We start from the raw sequence: 22,757 nt of genomic DNA on the forward strand, positions 1-22,757 counted from the left end.
ACGATGATATGCATGTGCATCTGCTTCAAGTAGAATGACTATATAAAAACGAACATTTTTCATTTCACAGAATAACGATTACCGAGGTTAAATATTTTATTTTAATCCAAACAGTCAATTATTTTAAAATATAGTAATAATAACGATACTAATAACGATGTCGTTCTAATAAAGCCACTGATATTTCAAAAGCAATAAGTCGGGTATCATTGAAAGCACTGATCCGAACTCCTGACTTGAGGCTCATTGTTAACGAGTTTTCGTTGAGTTGTGGCTTTTTATTTTGAATTGCGATGATTTTTGACCCAATATGAATTTAATTTTTTTTTTAAGTAAGCCTATTAGAGAAACATATTATTCTTAGTTTATACATTGCATTATTGGAGGCATCAATCCAATGATTTTTTTTGGCGTGTGTTGCCCCTCTTTTACACATTTAAATGAGCGCGTTGGTAGTATTCATACATTTCCTTGATTTACCAACTTCAAATATTTTAAATTCTGAATTGGTGCAGAGTTAAATCATTCGGCTGCAGGCGAAACCCGACTGTTTATATGATATGCTGAAGTTGGTTCCAGATTTTTTTTCATAAAAAAAAATTTGTTCTAACTCTTTCCTTTTTCCAAATAATTCTCCCTCGGATATATTGCTCCTTTATTTCCCAGGGGTCCGGGAAACCTATTGGAGAACGTTTCGGTTTTATACCGCTGCAAACAGATAATCTCCCGAAGGTGAAGTTTCGCGGCTGTTTCTTCAAATGGCACATATACACACAAACACAGAAAGCAATCTTATTCTAAACAATGCTTTCAGATACGTGGATCGGCCCTGGTCGCCAGGGGATGGCCGTTATTCTTTTTACTCAACACACCCTTTCCGAACAGGGGAAAAAAAAGCGCCGAAAGTTTTTCTGCACCTCTAGCCAGGCACGGACTCAGAGTGAGGGGAGGGGGGAGAGTGCAGGAAAAAAAGTGATCGCACATAATTTGTTTTCTCTATGCGAACGAGAGAAAACTCTTTCCCTTTTTTTCCATTGCCTAAATGTGTAGAGCACGTGACAAGCAGAGCAGTCACGCGCCCGAAGGGGATGACCAGTAAAGAATTGTCCAGCAATCTAGACAAAGAAGTGACAGAAAACCAAGCTGGAACAGACTAGCCAAAACACGTACGCCGATGACGCAAGTAAGCGAGACCACGGGAATCCCAAACACAAAGACGGTGTGGGTAATTTGGCGTTTTTCTGATATCATTAGCAAAATGCTCTTAACTTGTATTCCTTTCATATAAAACTTCGTTCCCTAAAAGAATATTCCAGATTGATTTAGAAAAGCGCAGAAAGCGAACAAGGATTTCAGTCAGCTCAAAGTCAAGGTCCCAAATGCAGTCTGGTTTCTCAACTAGGGTCGTTTATAAATCTGGTGCATCAACTTCCTATTTCACATATCACCGAAAAACAACAACAACATATTCTTTTATTTTAAACAGACAGCCTCAATTTCTCAATCATATCAAAATCATTATATTATTATCAATTTAGCTAAAGTATTGAGATCAGAGAAATGACAGGTTGCTGAATGGGCAAAATCGCCATGACACCAAATCTATGCAAAAAAGCAATTGAAAGAAAATGAAGTCGCAGAGAGGATGGGAGGAGTGTAAGTATCACAAAGAAGATAGTAAAAATTTAGATAATTCAACAAAGCCGTCGTCTTTTGTCATAGAAACGAAACTCGAACATTTTTCTTAAAACCCATATTCATTGTAGTACAATTAAGTAAATATGAATTCGAATTTGATATTAAACAGATATATTAAACAACAGAATCCTACGAACGGGGACGGGGGGGGGGGACCCTTCTGTACTATTTCAAGAACCAGATGTTTATCATGTTTTAAAACAAAGGGAGCGTGAAACCTAAACATCGCACAACTTGAGCAATGATCCCAATATAAACACCCAAAATAAGAGTAAAAAGAGAAGAGAGGAAAGAAGGCATGCAAGGAAGTTTTATCCAAGCCATGTGGTTATAACTGTGCAGGAAGTGATGTTTACAAATGTGTCCAATGAATAGCAAGCGAACCAGCAATCTGAATTTTCATAATACTGTCAAAACAGAAGAATAACAGCTGAATCGTTAAGTTAGCTTTAAGAAATTTACATATCTAAAAAATTCAAGTACTTATAAAGAGTATGTTCGTTAAAATTATTTTTGCGAAACATTTTAAAAGTCAGTCAAAGATCAACTGCGATTTAAGTTTGTGATTTGTGACATCACAAAACTTTTGAATAAAAAATCTGAAAACACTCATTTTTAGAAAAAGGGAAATTATAAAAATAATTTTATAAAATTAAAAATATTATCACACATCAAATATTATATTACGCTTAGTAAAATGCTTTTCTAATAACAAACACGGCCATTTCGCTAAAAATTTACAAATTGATACTTCATCATAAATCCTCCATGTCTGTTAAAACAACTGTTCTTCAGAAAAAGTAATACATAGTAAATTTTTTTTAAATTAAATTTTTGAAGGGGAAAAAAAAAAGAAAAAAAAGAAAGGCAGTTGTTAGGATTTAAAAACTCTTTAATCCATACAACGCAATGCAATAATAGTTTTGTATTTATATCTGTAAAAATTAAAATGAATCATTTAAAAATCTGAAAAACCAGTTCACACAGGTAGTTAATTGTACTAAAGTAATTAATAATAGGCATCAGACAATCTGACTTATCAATCAGTTAACCAAGTGAGTTATGCAAATCATTCATATATACATAAAAATGTTTACTTCAGACAATTATGTGTATATATACTTATATACATAAATATATATATTTATCTAATAACTACTTCCATAAAATCAATGAATTGCGATTAGTTCTCATACACTATGGTGAACAATTTAGTATTAAGAGTGAAATAAAGCATTTTTTTTTTTTTTTTTTGTCTAGAAAAGCAAATGTATACACTTATCAGTTGTTTATATAAAGAATGTAGTCGATAATTTTAAAGAAATTACATTTATAAAAAATAATACTTAAAAACATTTAATGATATAAAAGGAAAATATTTTAACGAACCTTTAAAATTTTGACAGTTTTATATAAATATAAAAAAAAATTAATACTATTAAGCTTGGGCACAATGAAATGATATTTCAAACTGATTCACATCTCACTAGTAAATTTAGAGACAAGCTTTAGTTTGCAAATTTCATTTAATAATGAATGTCCCATATGACGCGGAAATCATCTCAACATTGCAGTCTTAGGAACAAAAAGAATTATAATATTTCTGTCCCTAACCTCAGTGATCAAAACAAGCTTAAAAAAACTTCTTCATTATTACAATAGCGAGGGAAAAAGAATGTAGACAATATTATATTCTTCCATGTAACATTTACGCAGTAGTTAAAAGGTCTTAACACATTCACTGCTATTACTCATATCTTATATTCAATTAGATAACCCCTTCTTTGCTATCGCTTAATTATGAGGAACTATAGCTCATGTTATTAGTGATCCCACAGGTGAATCACACGACAGTTAAACTGTTAAAAAAATAATGAACAGAGCACACATTCACACACAAATACAAAACATGATTAAACTTACTGTTGGATAGCACGGCTGACTAGGGTTGATGAAATCCAGTCCACGTTCTCCATAACCATTAAAGCAATGCTGAATGTTCTGCGTGAACTTTCGGTGCACGGCGGAAAGAGCATACACACACAAAGCTGAATTAGGGCTGGGCTTGTTATAGATGTCTGCCTCGTCCTTCGACTTTGCAAACACAGCAAACAACACGTTATCTTGGGCAGATATACCTAACGATTTGGCCAGTTCAGAGCCAGGTCTACCAACATAGGCAGCTTGAACCAGGTTGTAATCAATGCCGTCAGGGGAAGTTCGGCACACCAGGGGTACCTCAGTATAGGAGTAGTACTGAACATCTCGTTGACACACACGTACCAGTTTGGAAATGAAGGGCCTGGGTAAGTCGGTGGACATCTTCTGCACAGTGACGAAGTAAGAGAAACCTTTACTGCTAAAGCCATACACATATGTGATGGGGTAAATCTCGCGAGACATGCTGTTCAGTGTGATCTTCGTTCCTGTAGTGACACCGCTGTGAGCGATTACAAACATATTACTTGGATCCAGGCTACGACTACTGACAGCTGGCACATCCGAGCGGTAAGGCCCGTTGCCAGTGTACGACACCCCTACATACAGCACGTGGGTTCTGGGCAAGTTCTTAGGTCCGGGCGCAATGAAGGCCACAGTAGATGCAGTTGCATTGTTGGCTACCACCGATTCGCTGGCCGGGGTCTCGTAGCTAGATACTTGATTTAAATCGTGCACTGTGCAAGTTCCTTGAAAGAGACTACCGCAGGCAATGAGCTTACTCTGTGAGTAATCTACAACCAGAGCTTTGTTGTAATAGTCAGTGGGGCGCTTTGGTTCGTTCGGGCACACCTGAGTGACAGGACACTTGGGACTGTCGTCTTTGGGACCCATAGTGGCAACATCTTCCTGCTTAAGATCTCTAGACAGTTGGTAGATGCGGTTAACAGCGCCAATGTACACACGCTCTGTGTAATCGTGGACTGTCATGTGGTTGAATTTCTCGACGGTGAGATCTTCGAAGAAGGGATAGGTCGGGGCCTCTGTTGTGGTGATAGTGGTGGCGCCGGCGGCAAGGGAAGAAGCTGCCAGGAGGAGGAAGAGTATGACCGGCGAAGACCACCGCTTCTGCCGCTTCTTCATGGCGGTTGCCAGGACGTAGATAGCGTCACTTCCTCGTATTACCTGCGAAAGTACACAAGAAAAAAATGTATAGAAAAAGAGTACATAATAATTTGAATTTTTTATGCCACAAGATTTTAAAACGTTATGTAATAGAAACATTTTAAGCATAAGCTGCGTACGTAAATATCAATGAATCGCAATGACTACATCTGTATTCTGATTTTAAAAAAATAATCTGTAGATCTCAAATCATTTTGGGGCACAGTGGTATTTCTGAAATTTTTACGTATGCAATCTGAATGATCTCGCATATTATTTCCTGATCTGAATGATTGCACATATGCCACAAAAATCACCGACAACAATTTAAATAAAAAGAATTAATCGGAATGGTGGATTTGTTGAAATTAAATTAAATCTTTTTAAAGTTATTGATTAACACGAAATCCCCCACCCCCCATTGTTTTCCTATTATCTTATCCCATGCTAATTGGGAGAGGTTATACTCAGAACTAAATTGTTCGATGCTTGGCCAATCAGCATAGCAGTAATAGGTCTTTGGATAATGAGCAACTCGGAAGTACGTTTTGGTAACAGTACATTCAGTTTATGAGAGAAGAACAGGATCTGATCCTGTATTAGTCAGGATTCATATATCATGCTTTCATGTAATTTTAGCTAAATGATAGGATAAGCCGAAGTTTGCTTCGTTTATTTAAAAAAATTACTTTGTTGATGTGACGCATTTATAGATGATGGATACATATATTAGGGGCAGTTTTAGAATTTTAGAAACGAATAGAAATAACGATTCATTGATATCGAAATCAAATTTGTAGAATCATCTAAGATTAGATTTTGTTATTTTTTGGGTGTAAAGTTTTAGAGAAAGAAATTGTTACAAAAGTCAAACAAATAAAATACATATAGTTAAGCATAAGTTTCAAGATGCATTTAAGTTTAAATTTAATTACATTAACGATCTATTTTGAAGCAACGTGAAAGTTATTTAAATTAATTTCAGAAGATAAAAAACAAAAAATTAATTTTCATAAAATAAATACAAGTGAAAAATACTGTGCACTTTAATGCTTCCTATGTTAAATTAATCAAGAATATCTTTTAGATAAAATAAGAAAAAACAATGCGGGATTGTCAATTCGACATGATCACTACTAATTCTCAGTTTTTTCAATAAATATTCGACTCTCTACCTTTCTTAGAATCACGCGATTTTTAATTCCATTCACAAGCATGAAATAAAAATTAAATGATATTTTAAGTTTAGGTTATGTTCTCGAGTTAAAATATCACATAATAATACTTAAGTCAGGAAACTACCTGCGAACCTCAACTTATATGGAATTCTAATCCCCCCCCCCTCCACACACACACACACACATACCCAAATATCTATCCGCTTTCTTTCATGTTGTCAGAAAATGTATCCAATTTGTCCGCCCAATGAGAGAGTCGCGTGCAGTCAAGTTGTGCAAAACACTCGACCCCATAAATAATTTAAAGAAAAGTTGGGTAAAGAACACCGACTCCGACTCGTTAATCAAACCCAAAGACACGACTACTCCACTTCATTTAGCACGCCACTCCAAACTGCAACAGCGCATGCGTCCAAACCCATTCTGGCATCGAAAGAAGGCCTCTTATCATCACCTTTACTTGAGAGGCTTCCCAATTCCGAGTGTCCGAACGAAAAGGTGCAGGGAAGCGGAATGGACCCCGTAAGGTTTCTATTCCAGTTACACCCCACGAGCGAAATATTGATCGTTGGAAAATTTCACTGGAATTATGGCGACATGATGCGAGGGTGATATGGATTGGAATACGATTTTCCGAAAGCAAAATGTTTTATTGAAATAAACAGTTTTCTATGGCAGTAGAAAATGCATTACCACCACATTTGTTCATTTAAAGTTACTCAACACCACCAATTAGATAATTAAATCTTCTACCATTGGATTCGGTTTAAGAAAATGAAATGAAAGATCAAATATAACAATTATTATTAGGGCATAGTCATAAGCTGTAATCTAATATTAAAAAGAAGTTCGTCGTAAGATCTAGCCATTTTTTTTTTAAATCAAAACAATAGTTTGGATGTTTCAGCTCTTTTTTTTTTTCCTTTTCAAACTATGGTAACATATTGTGATGAATACAATAATCAAATGTATTTTATCTAATACATTAAATGAATTGCCTTTCGTAAATAAGACCGAGTCCCAAAAATGTTTCAATATATTATGACCAGAAAAAAATAGTTCTATTTTAGATTTAAAATAAGATATCCAGAACAGTAGATTTTGATTTAAAGAAATGATTTGTATTGGAAAACAAAAACTTTCTATAGCTGCACTTATATCAGATTTTTCAAGTAGCTGTAGAAAAAATACTTTAGAATGTAAATTTTACGTGATTGTATTATATCTTGCTAAATATATATTCATTTTTTTCACAATGACACTCTTAAGAATAAAGCATTTTAAAATTTCGAAATACGAATAAAAAAAATTAATTACAAATGAATCGAAATTTTAATATTTTTCTACATTCAATTTCAGAGTACACCACTGTACTAAATTACTTTTACATCAACTTAAAAGGGGGGGGGACAATTTTACTGACACCCATTTTATTCTCCCAAATTTTCTTAATGTTAATAATTTTTTTAACTATTGAAACTTTTTAAAATTATTTAAGATATATATTTTTGTAAGCTACATATTGCTGTTATGAAATTCTAAAGGTATCGTTTCATCAAATCTTTCATTCATGATGTTTCGTCGCCGTTAACATTTTGATGGAGGGGGGGGGGTCTTTATTTTTTTTAGTTATAGTTTTCATTTTGCATACACACTTTTTAATGTAACGTAATACAATTTTTAAATAATGTTTTCCAAATTGCTTTCCTTGGCTCGTTAGATTTTAAATGGCAAATTTTCCTTTTTATTTTTATAAGGTTTTTTTTTTAAATTTTTTAATCCTTTTACTTTATACATCACAAGATTTTGTTTTATATAATGTTTGTTTCATAGTTATTTCATTTCGCTTAAAATAAACAATAAATTAAAAATTGGCAACGAACATTTGCTCCTGCCTTCTGACATCCGATGAGCTCAACCGATTTTCCTCATTTTTCGAAACATGTTTTAAAAATTTTTTTCTCGTTTGTTAGAAAAAGGTGACGTCGCCAAATTCAGATTTTCTCCATTTGTAAGAAGCTACATTTAGTATCATGATAACAAATCCCTATCAAAAGCCTCGCTTTCATTAGCTTTCACACAACAAGTAATGACTCCTCAAGATATTATTTTAGAAACACAATTACAATACATTAGGAGTTATTTATTTCCTGTTATTGTATTAAAAATAGTGCTGTCTATTATTTTTTTTTTTGGCGAAAGGAGCGGACAGGATTTTAAATTTCAAACGAGCCAAATTTTTATACTCGGATCATTTTCAATCGCGTCTGTTTTCTGTTACTCTTACAGCATTTTATTTTCTGACTCTTAATTAAATAATATTTCTTCTTTGTTATTATAAAAACTTTTTTGAAATAATAATTCGATTATGAAACACATTCGAATTTAAACATAATTCTACTGTTCTCATGAGCATGTTTGAACTTAACAAATAGGAAATTGAATCTCGCACAGTTTTTGGTTTGCATTATAGTTCAAATTTCGAGTGAGATCATGTATCTAATGGAAGTTGGATGAGATTCTCCCTTTTGATCAGGCAGACGCTTGAATATAAGAAAGGTCGCATGCATAAAGTACCCAAAAAAGTAGAACAGATTAATTGCTTAAAACAAAATTTCAAATTTCTTTCTCTAGATCCCTTCTCAAGGCAATGAATTTCTAATCACATCAGCAAAATGAAGTTCAATACATTTTTATTTTGGATTGTGGATTAAAAGTCAATCCACTGAGATTGATTTTTAATTCACAATCCATCCAGCAAAGTTAGATGTTATTTTTCTTGCTTGTTCAATCCTGACGAGTTCCCCACAAATTCGAAATTTTGGAGATATCCACTAAGAAATGATTTTTGGAATAATAGCTTAAACCAACCCTGAACACTTAAATAATTACTCTCAGCTTTATCTCCTTGAAAAATATTCGTTGTTTTTCAAACGAGATATTTTTAACACGTTATAGTTAGTTAAATTTCAGATTGCATATGTGCATTATAACGAGAATATTTTTAGTGCATTAGTTAGGATGACACTATTTTCAAACTGGGAAATTCCTTTGGTCCTTTCAGGAATCAATTCAAACTGAGTGGCTGCAGTTGCCTCTAAAGACTTGCTATGGCAATGAGCAAAGTTAAGGAGCAAGGTTTAAAAAATGACACTGGATTGAATTTCTTTCATTGTGATTGCATTACGGGCGCCAGCTGAAGGAAGAATTATAAGCAAATTATTATTTTAAAATGACTTGCAATATATTTCTGTTGTGCTAATTACAAATTTTATAAAATAAAAAATGCGATTAATCTTCCTTTATCAAGTAGAAAATTGTGGACATAACTGCGACCAGAAATGCAAACAAAGAAATAAACAGCAATCTTTAATTTTCTACAAGCATTCCATTGGAACAGACAAATGCTTAAGTGATTCCAACAGATTCAAGCATTTAAAAATAAGATTATTGTCGTCAGATAGCAGCGTTATGTCAAGACTTAACTCGATGCTGCTATGTTCTGTCACACTTTTTTTCAAGATCGCTATTTATTTATATCAATATAAAAAATTCAGACTTTTTAGAACCGAACCTTATTGAAAGATAAAGGGGGGGGGGGGAATGGTACACTTTCTTCGACATTACTTTAATGATGACTAAAAAACAATACTTGAAATCTTTTTTTCTATAAATTCAAATATTTATTCAGTTTTTAAATCTGGCTGGCTTTAAACAATGTAGAATAGTTTGAACTCATGTTAAATATTTCTCCGTGTTAAAGCCATAATAAAATACGGTAAGGCAGTTTCTACAATCAAGTGTTATATTTCAGGGATAACCTTGTAGTATGCAAATGCGTCGTTGGCAGATCTCTTTCAAATCTTCCCTAAGTCCCAAACATATTGCTACAACACGATTGCACCTGATCTTTACACAAAGGTACGCTTATGTAACACAGCAAGGTTTGCTTGAACCAAAGGTTTCCGGTAAAACCAACAATTCTCATAGGGTCTTTCGTCCATTCATTTTTCGGAAGAAAAAAAAAAAAATCAAACGTTTCTATTGTTAAGATAGACAGATCAATTCTTAATGCGAGAGTTATTTTCGAAAGAAAAGTCATACTTGGATCTAAATAAGAGAAAAAAATTCTTTTTCTATTCTTGCATAGACTGCAGAATTGGAAGAAATGTTTGCTAAAAACAAGTAATCACATTACTTTGATTTTTTTTATAAGCTAGAACATGAAATTATATTTTAAGACAATACTGAAACGTTTAAAGACATTGATATTTTGAAAACAAATTATACAAGCAGAAAAAAAATTGAAGATTTCCCCGAACACTTAGATACCATTGCATAGCTAACAAAATTATATGCGAATTCTTGAATATGCAAACACAAACATTAAAAAAAAAAAAAAAAAACTGTAAGAGGATCGTAAATTGTAAAGACTATATCAATAAGGCAAATTCTTTTGTAGTGGTTTTCGTTTCGATTAGTTTCAAATCCCATTTTGAATTGTAGTTTGGAATAGATCCGAATCATCAAAACTGCGGTCAGATGACAAGAATGATATCCAAGTTCGCATTTCCCATTCCCAACTTAAACATCAATTACATCAATGGACAGATATTTGATTCCTACGAATTTTTTCATCAGGTTTGATGCACACACAGCAAAATCTATTTGTCTGGCTTGAAACTTAAGTCCAGATTCAGCTACTAGGTTAATACGGACAACTGTCTGCAGGGAAAACTGAGCATTCTTAGCTATTATGAAGTGACTTTGTAATAAAATATTTCAAATTCATGAAAACGATCCACCTGGAACAAGACCTCGCATTTCCTTTCTTCATATCTTTACATCCAGCGATATCCACCACAGCTCATTAGATTTTAAAAAATACCATATCACTATGAACTGTAATCTACCGACAAAACGATACGTACGCAATATGAAATATGGAAATGTCGAAAAATTTTTCACCGAGATATCCTTTACCATTGCATGCAATGCCGATATGTCACAGAAACGAGGCAGCATTCTCTTTTTGGCGCAGCGCCACCAAACGATGGGAAATTCCGTTCGCAGAGGAGATCCGAAACCGATCCGACCAAGAACAAAATTAGATATTTCGGTGCAAATGCTCATCTTGAATTATGACGCAGGGTCCTCACAGAAGGAATTTAAAGTAAAGAAACTCAGAATGAAAAATCTTATCCGAATTCAAAGAAGCACGCGGCGGAGCAAATGGATCCATTCAAATTCGAAAGCGTGCTTCTTTTAAGAAATTCTAGGAGAGGCGCGTTAGCTTGTAACTTCTGGTCAAGAGTTCAAAGCCACTATGTAAGAAAAAGAAAATTAAGATAATGCGAAGAAAGTATTATTCATTAGAATCAACAAAATAGATTCACAAGAATATTAATTAAGATAAATTCATTCTTTTAATGTATGACAGTGATAGAGAAACAATTCTTATCTAATTTTAATGCGCCCCCAAAAGATCTAACGACAAACGATTTGTACAATTCTTTAATATTTTACTAACAAAGTATGCGAGAAAATTAAAGTATTTAAAACTTGTCAGATAATTGCATTATATTTTATTTACATTAATTAAGACTTAATTCTTTTATTTTTTAAACGTGTCAAAATCTAGAGATGCAAAAAAAAAAAAAAAAAAAAAAAAAAGCGAAAGCATCTAAAGAAATTTTATACAATGAAATGCAACTAATTAACCATGCAGAAATGGGTTACAATTGGTATTCCTTAAAATATATATTTATTTTAATATAATTTTTTTTTGAAGGAAGAATTGAATAGCACAACATTTTAAAGAACAATGCGGGGCTAAAAACCATTTCTACTTTTGTGCCAGTATTTATAAATTATACTTCATGCATTAGTAATTGAATATAATAGGCTATTTTTACTGAATTCAATACTAATTAATAGATCCGTAGTAAAATTTCTTACACAAAATCATTGAATATGACAAGGTACATGCGAGATGAATGGCGTTCTTTTTGAAATAACTCAAAATTTACAATCCTAATAGAAAGATATCTTTAAAAAAATAAACTATTTCCTACATTTTTTTTTCTAATTTGCTACATTTCCCATCTCTTTTCCAATAAAAGTATCAAGTATTACAGCTATGCATTCGAAAAGAGTGCTCGATTTGACAGGGTGGACGATTCCGTCTCCCTTCCCCCACACCAACTGCAATCCTTACATTCAGTTACAGTACATTGTCTGGATCTTTTTCTAGAAAAGTAAGCCAGAGCATTACGACAAATTGAAAATGGATGTCATCCACAAATATCCCTATTAGCTAAAGACTGAAAATATATCACTCTTTTTAGCGATAATCCTAAGTAAAGGGGGAAATGCAGAGGGACCAATACCAATGAACAAAACCTTAATGGGCGAGAGACGGCCCTAGGAAATCCACAGCCGCCACCTTAATCTGGGAACCGGGGGCTTTTCTACACACCTGTTGTATTTCCCGCAGATAAACTAAATAATAACGACACTCAACAAAATATAAAGAAGGGGATTTTTTTTTTCCTTTGTCGGTCTGCAAAGGGCGATTGGAAATGGATATCGAAACTGGAAAGGGAGGAGATACCACTGAAAGGAGGCGAGTGAGGGGACGATGAAAAGTGAAAATGATAGGAGCAGGCATGAGAAAATTGTCACCTGTTAAAAGGAAGGAATTGTTTTCAATTTCGATTTAAGACTCTAAGCGAAAGCGAATTTGGACACACGTACGCAGTGAAAAGGAAAGAGAAAATCCTCTGTTTCAAAATACATATAAATGTAGACAGAGGAAACGGTACCGAATCGAGGGGAAGGGGAGGATGAGTTGAGGGCGAAAAAGACAAAGAAAGCGAATAAAAATGTAAACTGAAGAAAGGGGTTCATCTGGGGAATGGGGTAAAAGAGATATAGAAACCATTTCGTTTTGGCAGTAGCCGCATCACCCTCCTCTTCCACCCCCTGCACCCAAGATGGAACCGTCGGTAGTGCGCATCTCAGAAGAAAGAATCCATTTAATCAAGTAGGAGCGATGGAAGGTGCTTTCCCAAATTCGAACACTGGAAGGGGGGGGGAGTGCACTGCAAGGTGGCAGGAAATAAAAACGGTGAAACTCACAGGTGCAAAGATTTTATTGGAGCTATTTCATCTGGAGCTCCCTTACTAGAGACGTTCTCTCTATAATAGAGAGGAAGAAACGTTCCATGGAGTATGGCATTGTCAATCACCCTCGTTATGCATTCGTTGATTCAACGAAATTCCTCTCTTTCTTTCCACGGGGGGGGGGGATAAGAGAAAGTACTGCTAGAGGGTTCAATAATTTTTGAATTAAATATATTTTCACATCTTCAGGGTTATTTAAGGAAATAAAATCGACACATTCTTCCTAAAAATATAGTAAGCGAGAGTTACATTATTACATTGAGAATATCTCTGTCTGTTGTGGTGAATTTACAGAATCAGAATTTACTCTCAGTCGAAAAAACTATCCCTATGCTCCGGGGTTTTATAACATACTTTCAAACTTGATCGATGACTTCTCAATGTGAAGTGGACATCATTCATAAAATTCACATAATTCATAAAAGAAATTTCATCAAAATTTCCAATTATTATTAATCCACGAAAGACCGGTAGTGGTTGGTATACCGCGAAAACACTCAATGCATTGACAGTTTCAATAAAACAGATTTTTATCAATTACAAAGACTCAATTTCCTTGACCGGTGTGAATGGCATAACACTGTGTAAAGAAGAAACATCATCTTCACTTTAGCAAAAAAGAATTTTAAGCAAAATATGCAATCGGTAATTAATATTCAAATTTAATTTGTTCTTTATTTTAATATTTGAATATAATAAACATTTTCAATAAATAATTTGAACACGTAAACATTGCTTTTACAAAGTAATGAAGTACTATGATATCGAATATTTTTAAAAATGTTCATTAATGCTAAAAAAAAAACAATTTAAAATAATATATTATATATATATAAGCATACCAGAGATATTTGAAGAGATAAAGAAAATGATCACGAGAATTCCAACAGTTCTTTTCATGAATTAAGTACGAGAATGTGCTCATATTTCATTAAAACAGGTATATAGCAACACTTCGCAAATCCTTAACATGATTACCCTTTCCAAATTCTGCCACTCGAGTTTAAAAGCCACAAAAAGGTCATTTTGCTAAGCGGTGCTGGATTACTCTTCGCTCCAATAGCATTTTATTCATTTCTAAGGGATTAAGGTCCAGTAGGAGGGCCGCTCCATTCGATAGACCCTTTCTCTGATAAAGTCCGAAGACAATAAACGTAGCACTATGACATCGAAAATAATCATCTTGATTATGAAACAATTTCTAATATCGTCATAAATATTGGGTACAGGCAATGAAATAGATTGGTCTGTACGTGCTCATGCCATAACACTATTACTAGTATAACGATCCAATTTTAACACTGGCAGAAACAGACTCGTCATAACACGTCAAAATTAAAGGGAAAAAATGATTCTTTTATATCAGTGTACATAAAAGCAAAAACTACGGCACTGGAGTCCCCTTCTCGTCATCACAATTGTTAAAAATTGACAACGACTATAAAAAAATTGCAATTATTTCCGTCATCCACCCTCCAAAAAATCGTCATCTTTTGCCAATGATTCTTCCACCTTCACAAAATGCAACCTAAAAAGATTTTTTTTTTTTTTTTTTTGCAGATCATAAAAAAATTATGTGTTTAAAAAGCGCATCAGTATGCCACAAATAACCATAATTCATACCATATTTGTCAGTTTATACTGTTAGTGCTATTCTAAAAAAAAAAACTCTAACCGAAACAGCGATTATGAGCAGAATTCCCTTTGCAGTTTGGCGGCGAGCCAAGAACTGGACAATAGCAACAGGACGGTAATTAAATATTTCTCGCTAGAAACAAAAATACCGGCGGCAGGACGAAGGGATGACAAATCGATGGAAAGGTTGGCTGAAACAGAGAGCAAGACAGATGGAAGAAACGATTTCTCGCGTGTACACGACGATAGATTTTGCCGGACCAGTTTGAGAAATCTGGCAGAGAAGGGAGAAATAAATAACGTCAAAGATTGGCGAAAGTCATTTCATTTAATTTGGCGAAGCATTAATACACACAGAGCTGTCAGCCGGAATCTGTAGCTGGTGATTTATCGATATGGGTATGGAGCTGCTTGGTTTTCCCAAACATATTTACGGACGAGAAACATTAAATTTTTGGAAATCTCTTTTAAGTTAGGCATACAAAGCTTTTTTTTTAAATAATAATTTTGCTAATGCCTTTGCTAATAAGAGTTTTCCAATTACAATATTAATCGTTTAGAATCAATGAAATGACTGTATTGGCGTGAAAAAATAACGGAAGAAAATTAGTATGATAAAGAAAAGTGCATGCAAAGCAGACTGAAAGAACAATCAGGAGATGGACAAAAGGCTTGAACGCTAAGGCATGCACATACATGTAAAAATGACAAATCGAGGAAGAAGAGAACGATGTAGGGCACTGGTGTTGTACGATTAGTATTTCTAAACAAATTATTGCAAACATTGTTAAAATGACAGAGTTATTGTCTCAGTATAATATATCCAACAAGCAATAGTTATTAAAATCGGATGGTTTGACTAGAAGTCGAAGCATTATCAAGTAAAAAATTTGAAAAGTGATCAGGGTAGAAGAGGAGTTTGGAATCGCCTACAATATTGTGTCAGCCTTAGAAAGCGGTTCAAATGATAGACATAATTCTGATTGTTATAACACCATAAACAGTAATATAAAATGAGAGAATTTTCCAATTATTTATACATCAGTATTGATAGCAAATTATACTATTTCATTTCATTTACTTTTTTTATTTTCTTTTATATTCCTAATTATACCAATTGGAATCTGCACTTCGAAAATGTATAATCAGAGCACATCACCAGCGCCCCCCCCCCCCCAAAAAAAAAGTATCTGGGCACAAAAACTCGTACAGTCCCCTCAGCTGTCCTTTGAGAAAACAGCAGCTAAAGCCTCCCTCATTTGTTGAGGAAGCCTTGGGAAGTTCAAAGACACTCTCCTAATGAAGAAAAATAGAGAAAGAAGAGAGGGAAGAAGCCAAGGAAAAGCCCTCGCCTCCAACAACACGCTTCAATCAACAGCAGATCCCTTCTAATCACAGTTACGAATCGTTGCCTTTTATCCTCTTCGGCAAGGCCCTGCTGGAACAACTGTTGTTGAGAAGATGGCTTTGGGGATCTTCGCTTGTTGAGTCGTCTTCGTTAGAAGGGGATAGGAGATTTGATTTTCTCAGACACTCCTTTTACCAATGCAATGAAGAATTCGCGCGCGCACGCACGTACGGAAGGGGGGGGGGGAGTTCAGGCAAGGTCCTTATTTTTTCTTTTGGTTTATAAATTATTTGTATTTAAGACAACGACGACTTTTTTTTAAAAATCCAATCGATTTTAATCAGAATTTTGAATATTTAGATTTGGAAAGAAGAAAAATAATCAATCCTACTTATAATTACAAACACCTTCATTAAGACTGGCTCACTAGTTAAAAATATTGCAAGCAGTTGAATTCAGTTAGATACATCAATCAGCACCACTGGTTTCCAAGCTATACAAAGCCTATTTTGGAACGAATGACTTCATTCCGATCACACCTAAAGATATCCACATCACAAACGGTCGATGTATGATTTGAATCAACTTAATGTCTGCCAATAAATGCGAATTTTCTGTGAAATCTGGCCTTTTATCATAAGCTTAGGCATATTTTTCAACGCTAATTTGTTGTCAGAATCTTTAGATTTTCTATTTGCGACAATTTTTTGATCCGTGGAAAAATGTGTTTATATTCAGAGCAAAAAATAATTTCTTCGTTCCGTGAACAATAACAGAAAAGAAAATGAATTACGTTTGAAAATAAACTTCTTAATGACAGCGGCGAAATTATTTTTAAATGTTATGAATTTGTGACAGAAATCAGGTGTTGTCCTCATTTTAAAGAAGTTATTTTACTCAAACACCTCCCTTTTCAGTTACTATTGGTAATTTAATACATTTTGACCACTTACTTTGAAACTATAGCTTTTTTAAATCTCTCACATGATGGTATTAAATTTAAAAACTAGTAAATTAATTTAGTTATTAAAATTAGTTGAATAACACCGAGATATGAATATTCATTTAAAGTTAGCATATTTTAACTTACAGGCTGAATTGTCTTGTCAAAAGGAACAAAAGCGATATATTCTACAGATTCATTTAATTATTTATCAAGAAAAGGAAAAGAAAGTGTTAAACAAAAATAAAGGTTAACAATATAAAAAAAACAAAGGAGAATCACTAACTATTATTCCATTAATATAGAAAATAGATATATTGAAATGCACTATGCTAATGCCTTCTACAGCTGCTTCATACCTGGAAAATTTCATTATCTTAAATAAAAAAAGGTAATAAAATAAAATAAATGAAAGAATGCAGATCAAATTTTTCGGAACGCTCATGACCATTTCTTTTTCTTGGCTTTCTTTCAAATACACAGAAGAATCCAGTATTCATTTCTGATTCTTACTAACAAAGTGAACTGAACTGTCATCAGGGAAGATTAAGAGATTTCTCAGTACTTAAAAAGTATACCACCTCCCACAATCTTACATTCTCCAACATTTTATTTTTTCTCCTTCCTTTTACATTTACTTCTGGAAATAAAAGAAAATATTTTTACAAAAACTAAAAATACGGTCAAAAAAGGAGCTCGCTAATCTAAAATTTGCTGCTGCTACCATAGCGTTGATGCGTAGATAAATACGTTGTTCAAAGGAACGTTTGTAAGTAAACCCGGATTTCCAACTGATACTACTGGAAAGGACTGCTGTTTGCAGCTATTCTTCTACCGCCAATTCCTGGGGCACTTTATGTCATTCATTTCTATAGAATTCAATTCACTACGCCCAAGAGTGGAGCTCCTTTTAGATGCTACAATACTGTATGTTATATGTGCAAATTATAATTTTTTTTAAATGTATAAGTTTTGTTGTATCTAACATGTATATTGCGGCTAATATCAGACAGAGTTACATTGAGAGACGCTCAATGAAGAAAATTAACTGTTTTTGATAAACTATTTCAATGTTATTATGTGCTTGCATGTATTTTTTACATTTTTTTACTCCAAAAAAAAAAGCATTCATTGAGAAAAATGGATACAATATTTATCAAAATATTTTCCATCATTTTCTACACCTTTTTCACATTTTCTTCCAATACGTCTTGCAACTGACTGTCTTCGAATTTTTTTGGCCCTACAGGCCGTTCTTTGTCAGTCAACAGAAATCAACAGTCTTAAATCGTTGAAACCAAAACCAGCAAATTGGGATATGTCGGAGCAGCATCACCGTAAGTTTCTAAAAGTGTCTGATAGGCTTCGGCAGCAGACTTCTTCAAATCAAACAAAAAAAAAAAAGCAATGAATGTCGAGAATACAATTTGGAGCGTTCCATGATTGGGGGTCTTTATACACTGAGTAACTCAAAAATACTAACTGGGAAAACTTTCAAAATGAAGACAATAAAGTAATAGTAAATTGGTAAACCCAAAACCATTGTCGTTTATATAGATACTTCGCATGTTTACCAATAGATGTCGCTGATTAAAATACATGCAAGCACTTAATATTATTTTAATTTAATGAGTTATTTCCACTATTTTCTAAAATGCACACCATATAGATTGGCTTTCTCGAGATGATTAGCTATTCTATAGTGTATTGAACAATGACATTTTAATTCCAACCACCCAAACCGCAACATCGAATGAAATGAGCTCTTAACATCAGTTCAGGTTTAAAATCAGCAGGATGACAACTTCAGCAAGAAAGATACCCAGCGGGTCATTCGAGCAACCTCTGGGCAAAGACAGAAGAGATATCTAGCTAAAATTTCTCTCCGACGTTTAACTCTGAGGGAAGGAAAAGAAAGACATCAGATTTCTCTAAAAATAATAGTTTTTTTTTTTCTTTTTTCTTTCCCCTGTTCTCTCGGAAGAGAATGGGAGAAGAAATACAATGAAAAGATTCCATTCTCTTTTTCTAATCGCTCTCTCCACGAATTAGAGGAGTGAAAAAAGAGGAAGAGGATGAGGGGTGTCGAAAGCAGCGCCGAAAGATTTGGAGAGGGAGTGGAGAAAAATGGGGGGGGGGAAGGTTCAAAAGAAAGAAGGGCGATTTTCGACGGGGCGAAATGAGATGATAGTTGCCAATTTCTGATCATTTTCACGAGTCAGACAAGTCCTCTCTCAAACAATAGTCTGATAACATTATCCACGAATCGCAGATATATTGGAGTTCGGATAACGTTGCTCCCGTCCAACTTTACTAATGGTCATATAATATTAGACGTTATCTTTGTTATATTTTAAAATGTATCTAATTCGACTACATTCAGATTTTTTGAACGTTTAATTTTATCAGAAGAAACGGCCTGAATTAAATAATAATAATAACGGATCATTTCTGAACTGTCCTCGGATTATTGTTTAAGGCGACGCTGGACTCTATATTAGACACTTTTGCAAATTATTCAACTCGGATTATGAAATTTTTTATGCATATGTATCAAAATATAAATACGTGAAATTTCTTTAAAAAACATTTTAAAACGAAATATATTACTTTAAAAAAATTTAAAACATGCATAATTTTTAAAAATTTTAAATTATTCCAGACGGCTTAATTCTTTTTTCTTATTACCCATTGTAAATTTATTTGGAATAAAACTGTGCATGATTTTGTAATTCCAATTAAATGCCAATCTTTCAGAAATATTTTTATGCACATTTACTGAATTTCCATTGGAATTTTATGTTTCTCTGAAATAAAATTTAATTTTAACTATCTAAAAAAACTCGAAACATACAATGCACACCCCATTCTTTTTTTAATGTTTGACCGAAACTTTTATTATAAATTTCATTTAATTTCTTCAAAAATGAAGACACCCGGAACATTTCGAAGATATTTAAATCTAATTAAAATTTGCAACATGCACAATTTTTTTTATAAATACATTTTAAATAACTTAGTTATTATTTAATAAAATAACTGAATTGTTACACATTTAGATTAAAACAGGCTAACTTTCAAATACAAGAATTTAAATGTACCACAAGAAATCTTCCTTTTTCTCCCGTGATTTCCTTGCCTTTATTTTAACCCAATGTCGTCGGAACATGTAGAAAGTGCATTTCAATTGTCATTCCATACTACATCGTGAGCTGTTCAAATAAACAATGGTGGTTTAAAACAAATTATGCTTATAATAAGCCCGATTCAACTCACACACACATAAAAAAGCCAGATATCAGATTTTTATATTTAAGATCTATCCATCAAATAACTTTTAAGCTTGACATATTCGTATTGCTAATACGCGTTATTTGATTTAATATATATATATATATATATATATATATATATATATATATATATATATATATATATATATATATATATATATATATATATATATATATATATATATATATATATATTCGTCAAAGATGACACCCGCATACGATCGAATACAATTCTACCTTTTCACAGAAGTATGAGTGTAAGAAAAGGATAGTAATCACCATTGAACAACTCAGATTCTGTAACAACAGTGTCGAGGGGGATGGACCTTCTCATGGCCCCCATGTCATTTGCCTCGAAAGGAACAAGAAAGACCAAAAGAGAGAAAAAGCTTTCTTTCCTTTCTTTAATCTCCCGTGACTGCATGCCGACTAACAACCATTGCGAATGGATGGGGGTTACGGTTACCTGAAAGAAGAACTCTCTCCTGCTCTCTCTGCATATCAGAATTTCGGAAGAAAAAGATTTCGGCCTTTTTCTTGCTCACCTTTCCAATTCCTTTCAGCACAAACGGAGGAATGATTCTTTTCTATCTGCAGAGATAATGGAGTTCTCGGTACATTGCGATGCGATACTGGCACTCATCTGTACCAGACATTTCTGCACGGGTCATAAACGTCCAATAAAACATTTGAAGCTTATTGCAAACAGGGGGCAGGGAGTGATTAGTCTAGGTTTTCTAAAAACATATTAGTTGTTCGCAAAAATATTTGCCGAGAAAATATATTGTTATTTTAACTATATTTTGGTACTGAAACATAAGAAAGAAACTTCTGTCTTTTTGTCTGCGTATGTATATGCTTTGGTATCTTTTTAATAATACCAAATTTTTCGCCATATAATCTTTCTTTCTATATATAATAATTTTTTTTTTCAAATATTTCAAACCTATTTTGCAACAATATATTTCACTATTGAAAAGAAACACGGAACCTTTCGCATTTTTGTAGTTAATATTTCATTTTGGCGGGTTTTTTTTTAAACATGACTTGTGATCGGAGTAGTTGTTTCTTTAGTTAGAGAAATTGGTTCCCAGTTTCATTCTGTACCAAGGCCACATTTGCATAACAAAGTGCGCCAATAACTGAAACGATCCCCTAAACCATAGCCGTGATGGGTCAAATGATATGCCATTGCTTTCTTACCCATCGAGATACAACAGACCCAACTCTTTGCAATTTTTCCTGTGAAGACAGTTTTCGTGCCTCCATAATTGAAGCAATAAGTAACGGATAACTGAGGCTTGGACTCATTAACAGGGTCCATTCTACCACGAGTGTGGCAGGAACTGAAATAACCAATAGATACTTGCCGCGTCAAAAGGAATGGACAATTTTTCTGCTCAATGGAAGGCCACTCCTACCTCAGGAACATCACGTGACTCAAATGGGACAATGGAAAATGGTTGTCTCATCGGGACAACTATTTGCCATTGTCCCAATGCGGTCATGCGTTCTTCCTGAAGTAGACGTGACCTTCTATTGCGCGCAATAAACAGTTGGCCTCGTGTGAACGCCATTTTAAAGTGACGGGATATGCAATGGAATAGTCGAAAAATATGCTTCAAGTATTCTATGGAAACTTCCAAAATTGCATTAACTTTGTTACCGTATTGAGGTGCTATTATAAAATATGCTTTGTCAACGAAACTATTAAAAAAGGTTATGTCAACTTTCCTGTCTCTGTGGTCACCAGTGCCCTCTTGCCGGTATTTCTATATATATATATATATATATATATATATATATATATATATATATATATATATATAAAAGTTTGCAGCAAGGCAGCCATCCCTTCAAGTTTAGTTCATGAGTACTTGCACAGGTTTTTCATTTCGCCTTGTCTCTTATTTGTATTTAAACATAGGCTGAAAACAAATTCTTGTGTCCAGTTTAAAGAAGTGACAGGAGTCAGCAAAAAAAGAGAGACTTAAGTCAAACTTCCAAATAAATCGGGAAAGGTAAAGAACCATGCGATGCGCTTTATTCAGGTTTCCTGAACATGTTTCCAAAAAATATCTCTAATCCAGACAGGTCATTTGTTATCTAAATAACATCCAGTCGAGTTTATTCCAAATAGCAGTATCAAGCATTTAGTTATAGGAACACTCACAAACCAAAGGAGTTCAGCAAGACTACAACAAACCCTTCAGAAAATACCAAACGAATCACGCTCAAGGACTGTTTCTAGAAAAAACAACCAGCAAATATAAAAGGCCAAAGAGAAATATCAAAACTCTAGGTCCGGAGAGCGTGGTGTTTGCCATTAGGAAGGCACGAAAAGGCAGAGCGATCCAAAAAAAGAGCGCAAAAGG

At 33.8% G+C, this 22,757-nt stretch overlaps 1 protein-coding gene across 5 annotated transcripts in view; it reads right to left on the reverse strand.

Moving 5' to 3' along the window:
- Nucleotides 1–22,757, reverse strand: part of LOC129976053 (plexin-A2-like) — a 575,617-nt gene that overhangs the window by 153,179 nt on the left and 399,681 nt on the right. For all 5 annotated transcript variants that reach the window (XM_056089408.1, XM_056089404.1, XM_056089407.1 and 2 more), the window contains one exon: nt 3,622–4,821. In XM_056089408.1, coding sequence (XP_055945383.1) covers nt 3,622–4,779 — 1,158 coding nt within the window. In that variant the 5' untranslated portion in view covers nt 4,780–4,821. The remainder of the gene's footprint in view (nt 1–3,621; nt 4,822–22,757) is intronic.

Source organism: Argiope bruennichi, chromosome 7 (assembly GCF_947563725.1).
Source record: "Argiope bruennichi chromosome 7, qqArgBrue1.1, whole genome shotgun sequence".
NCBI lineage: Eukaryota > Metazoa > Arthropoda > Arachnida > Araneae > Araneidae > Argiope > Argiope bruennichi.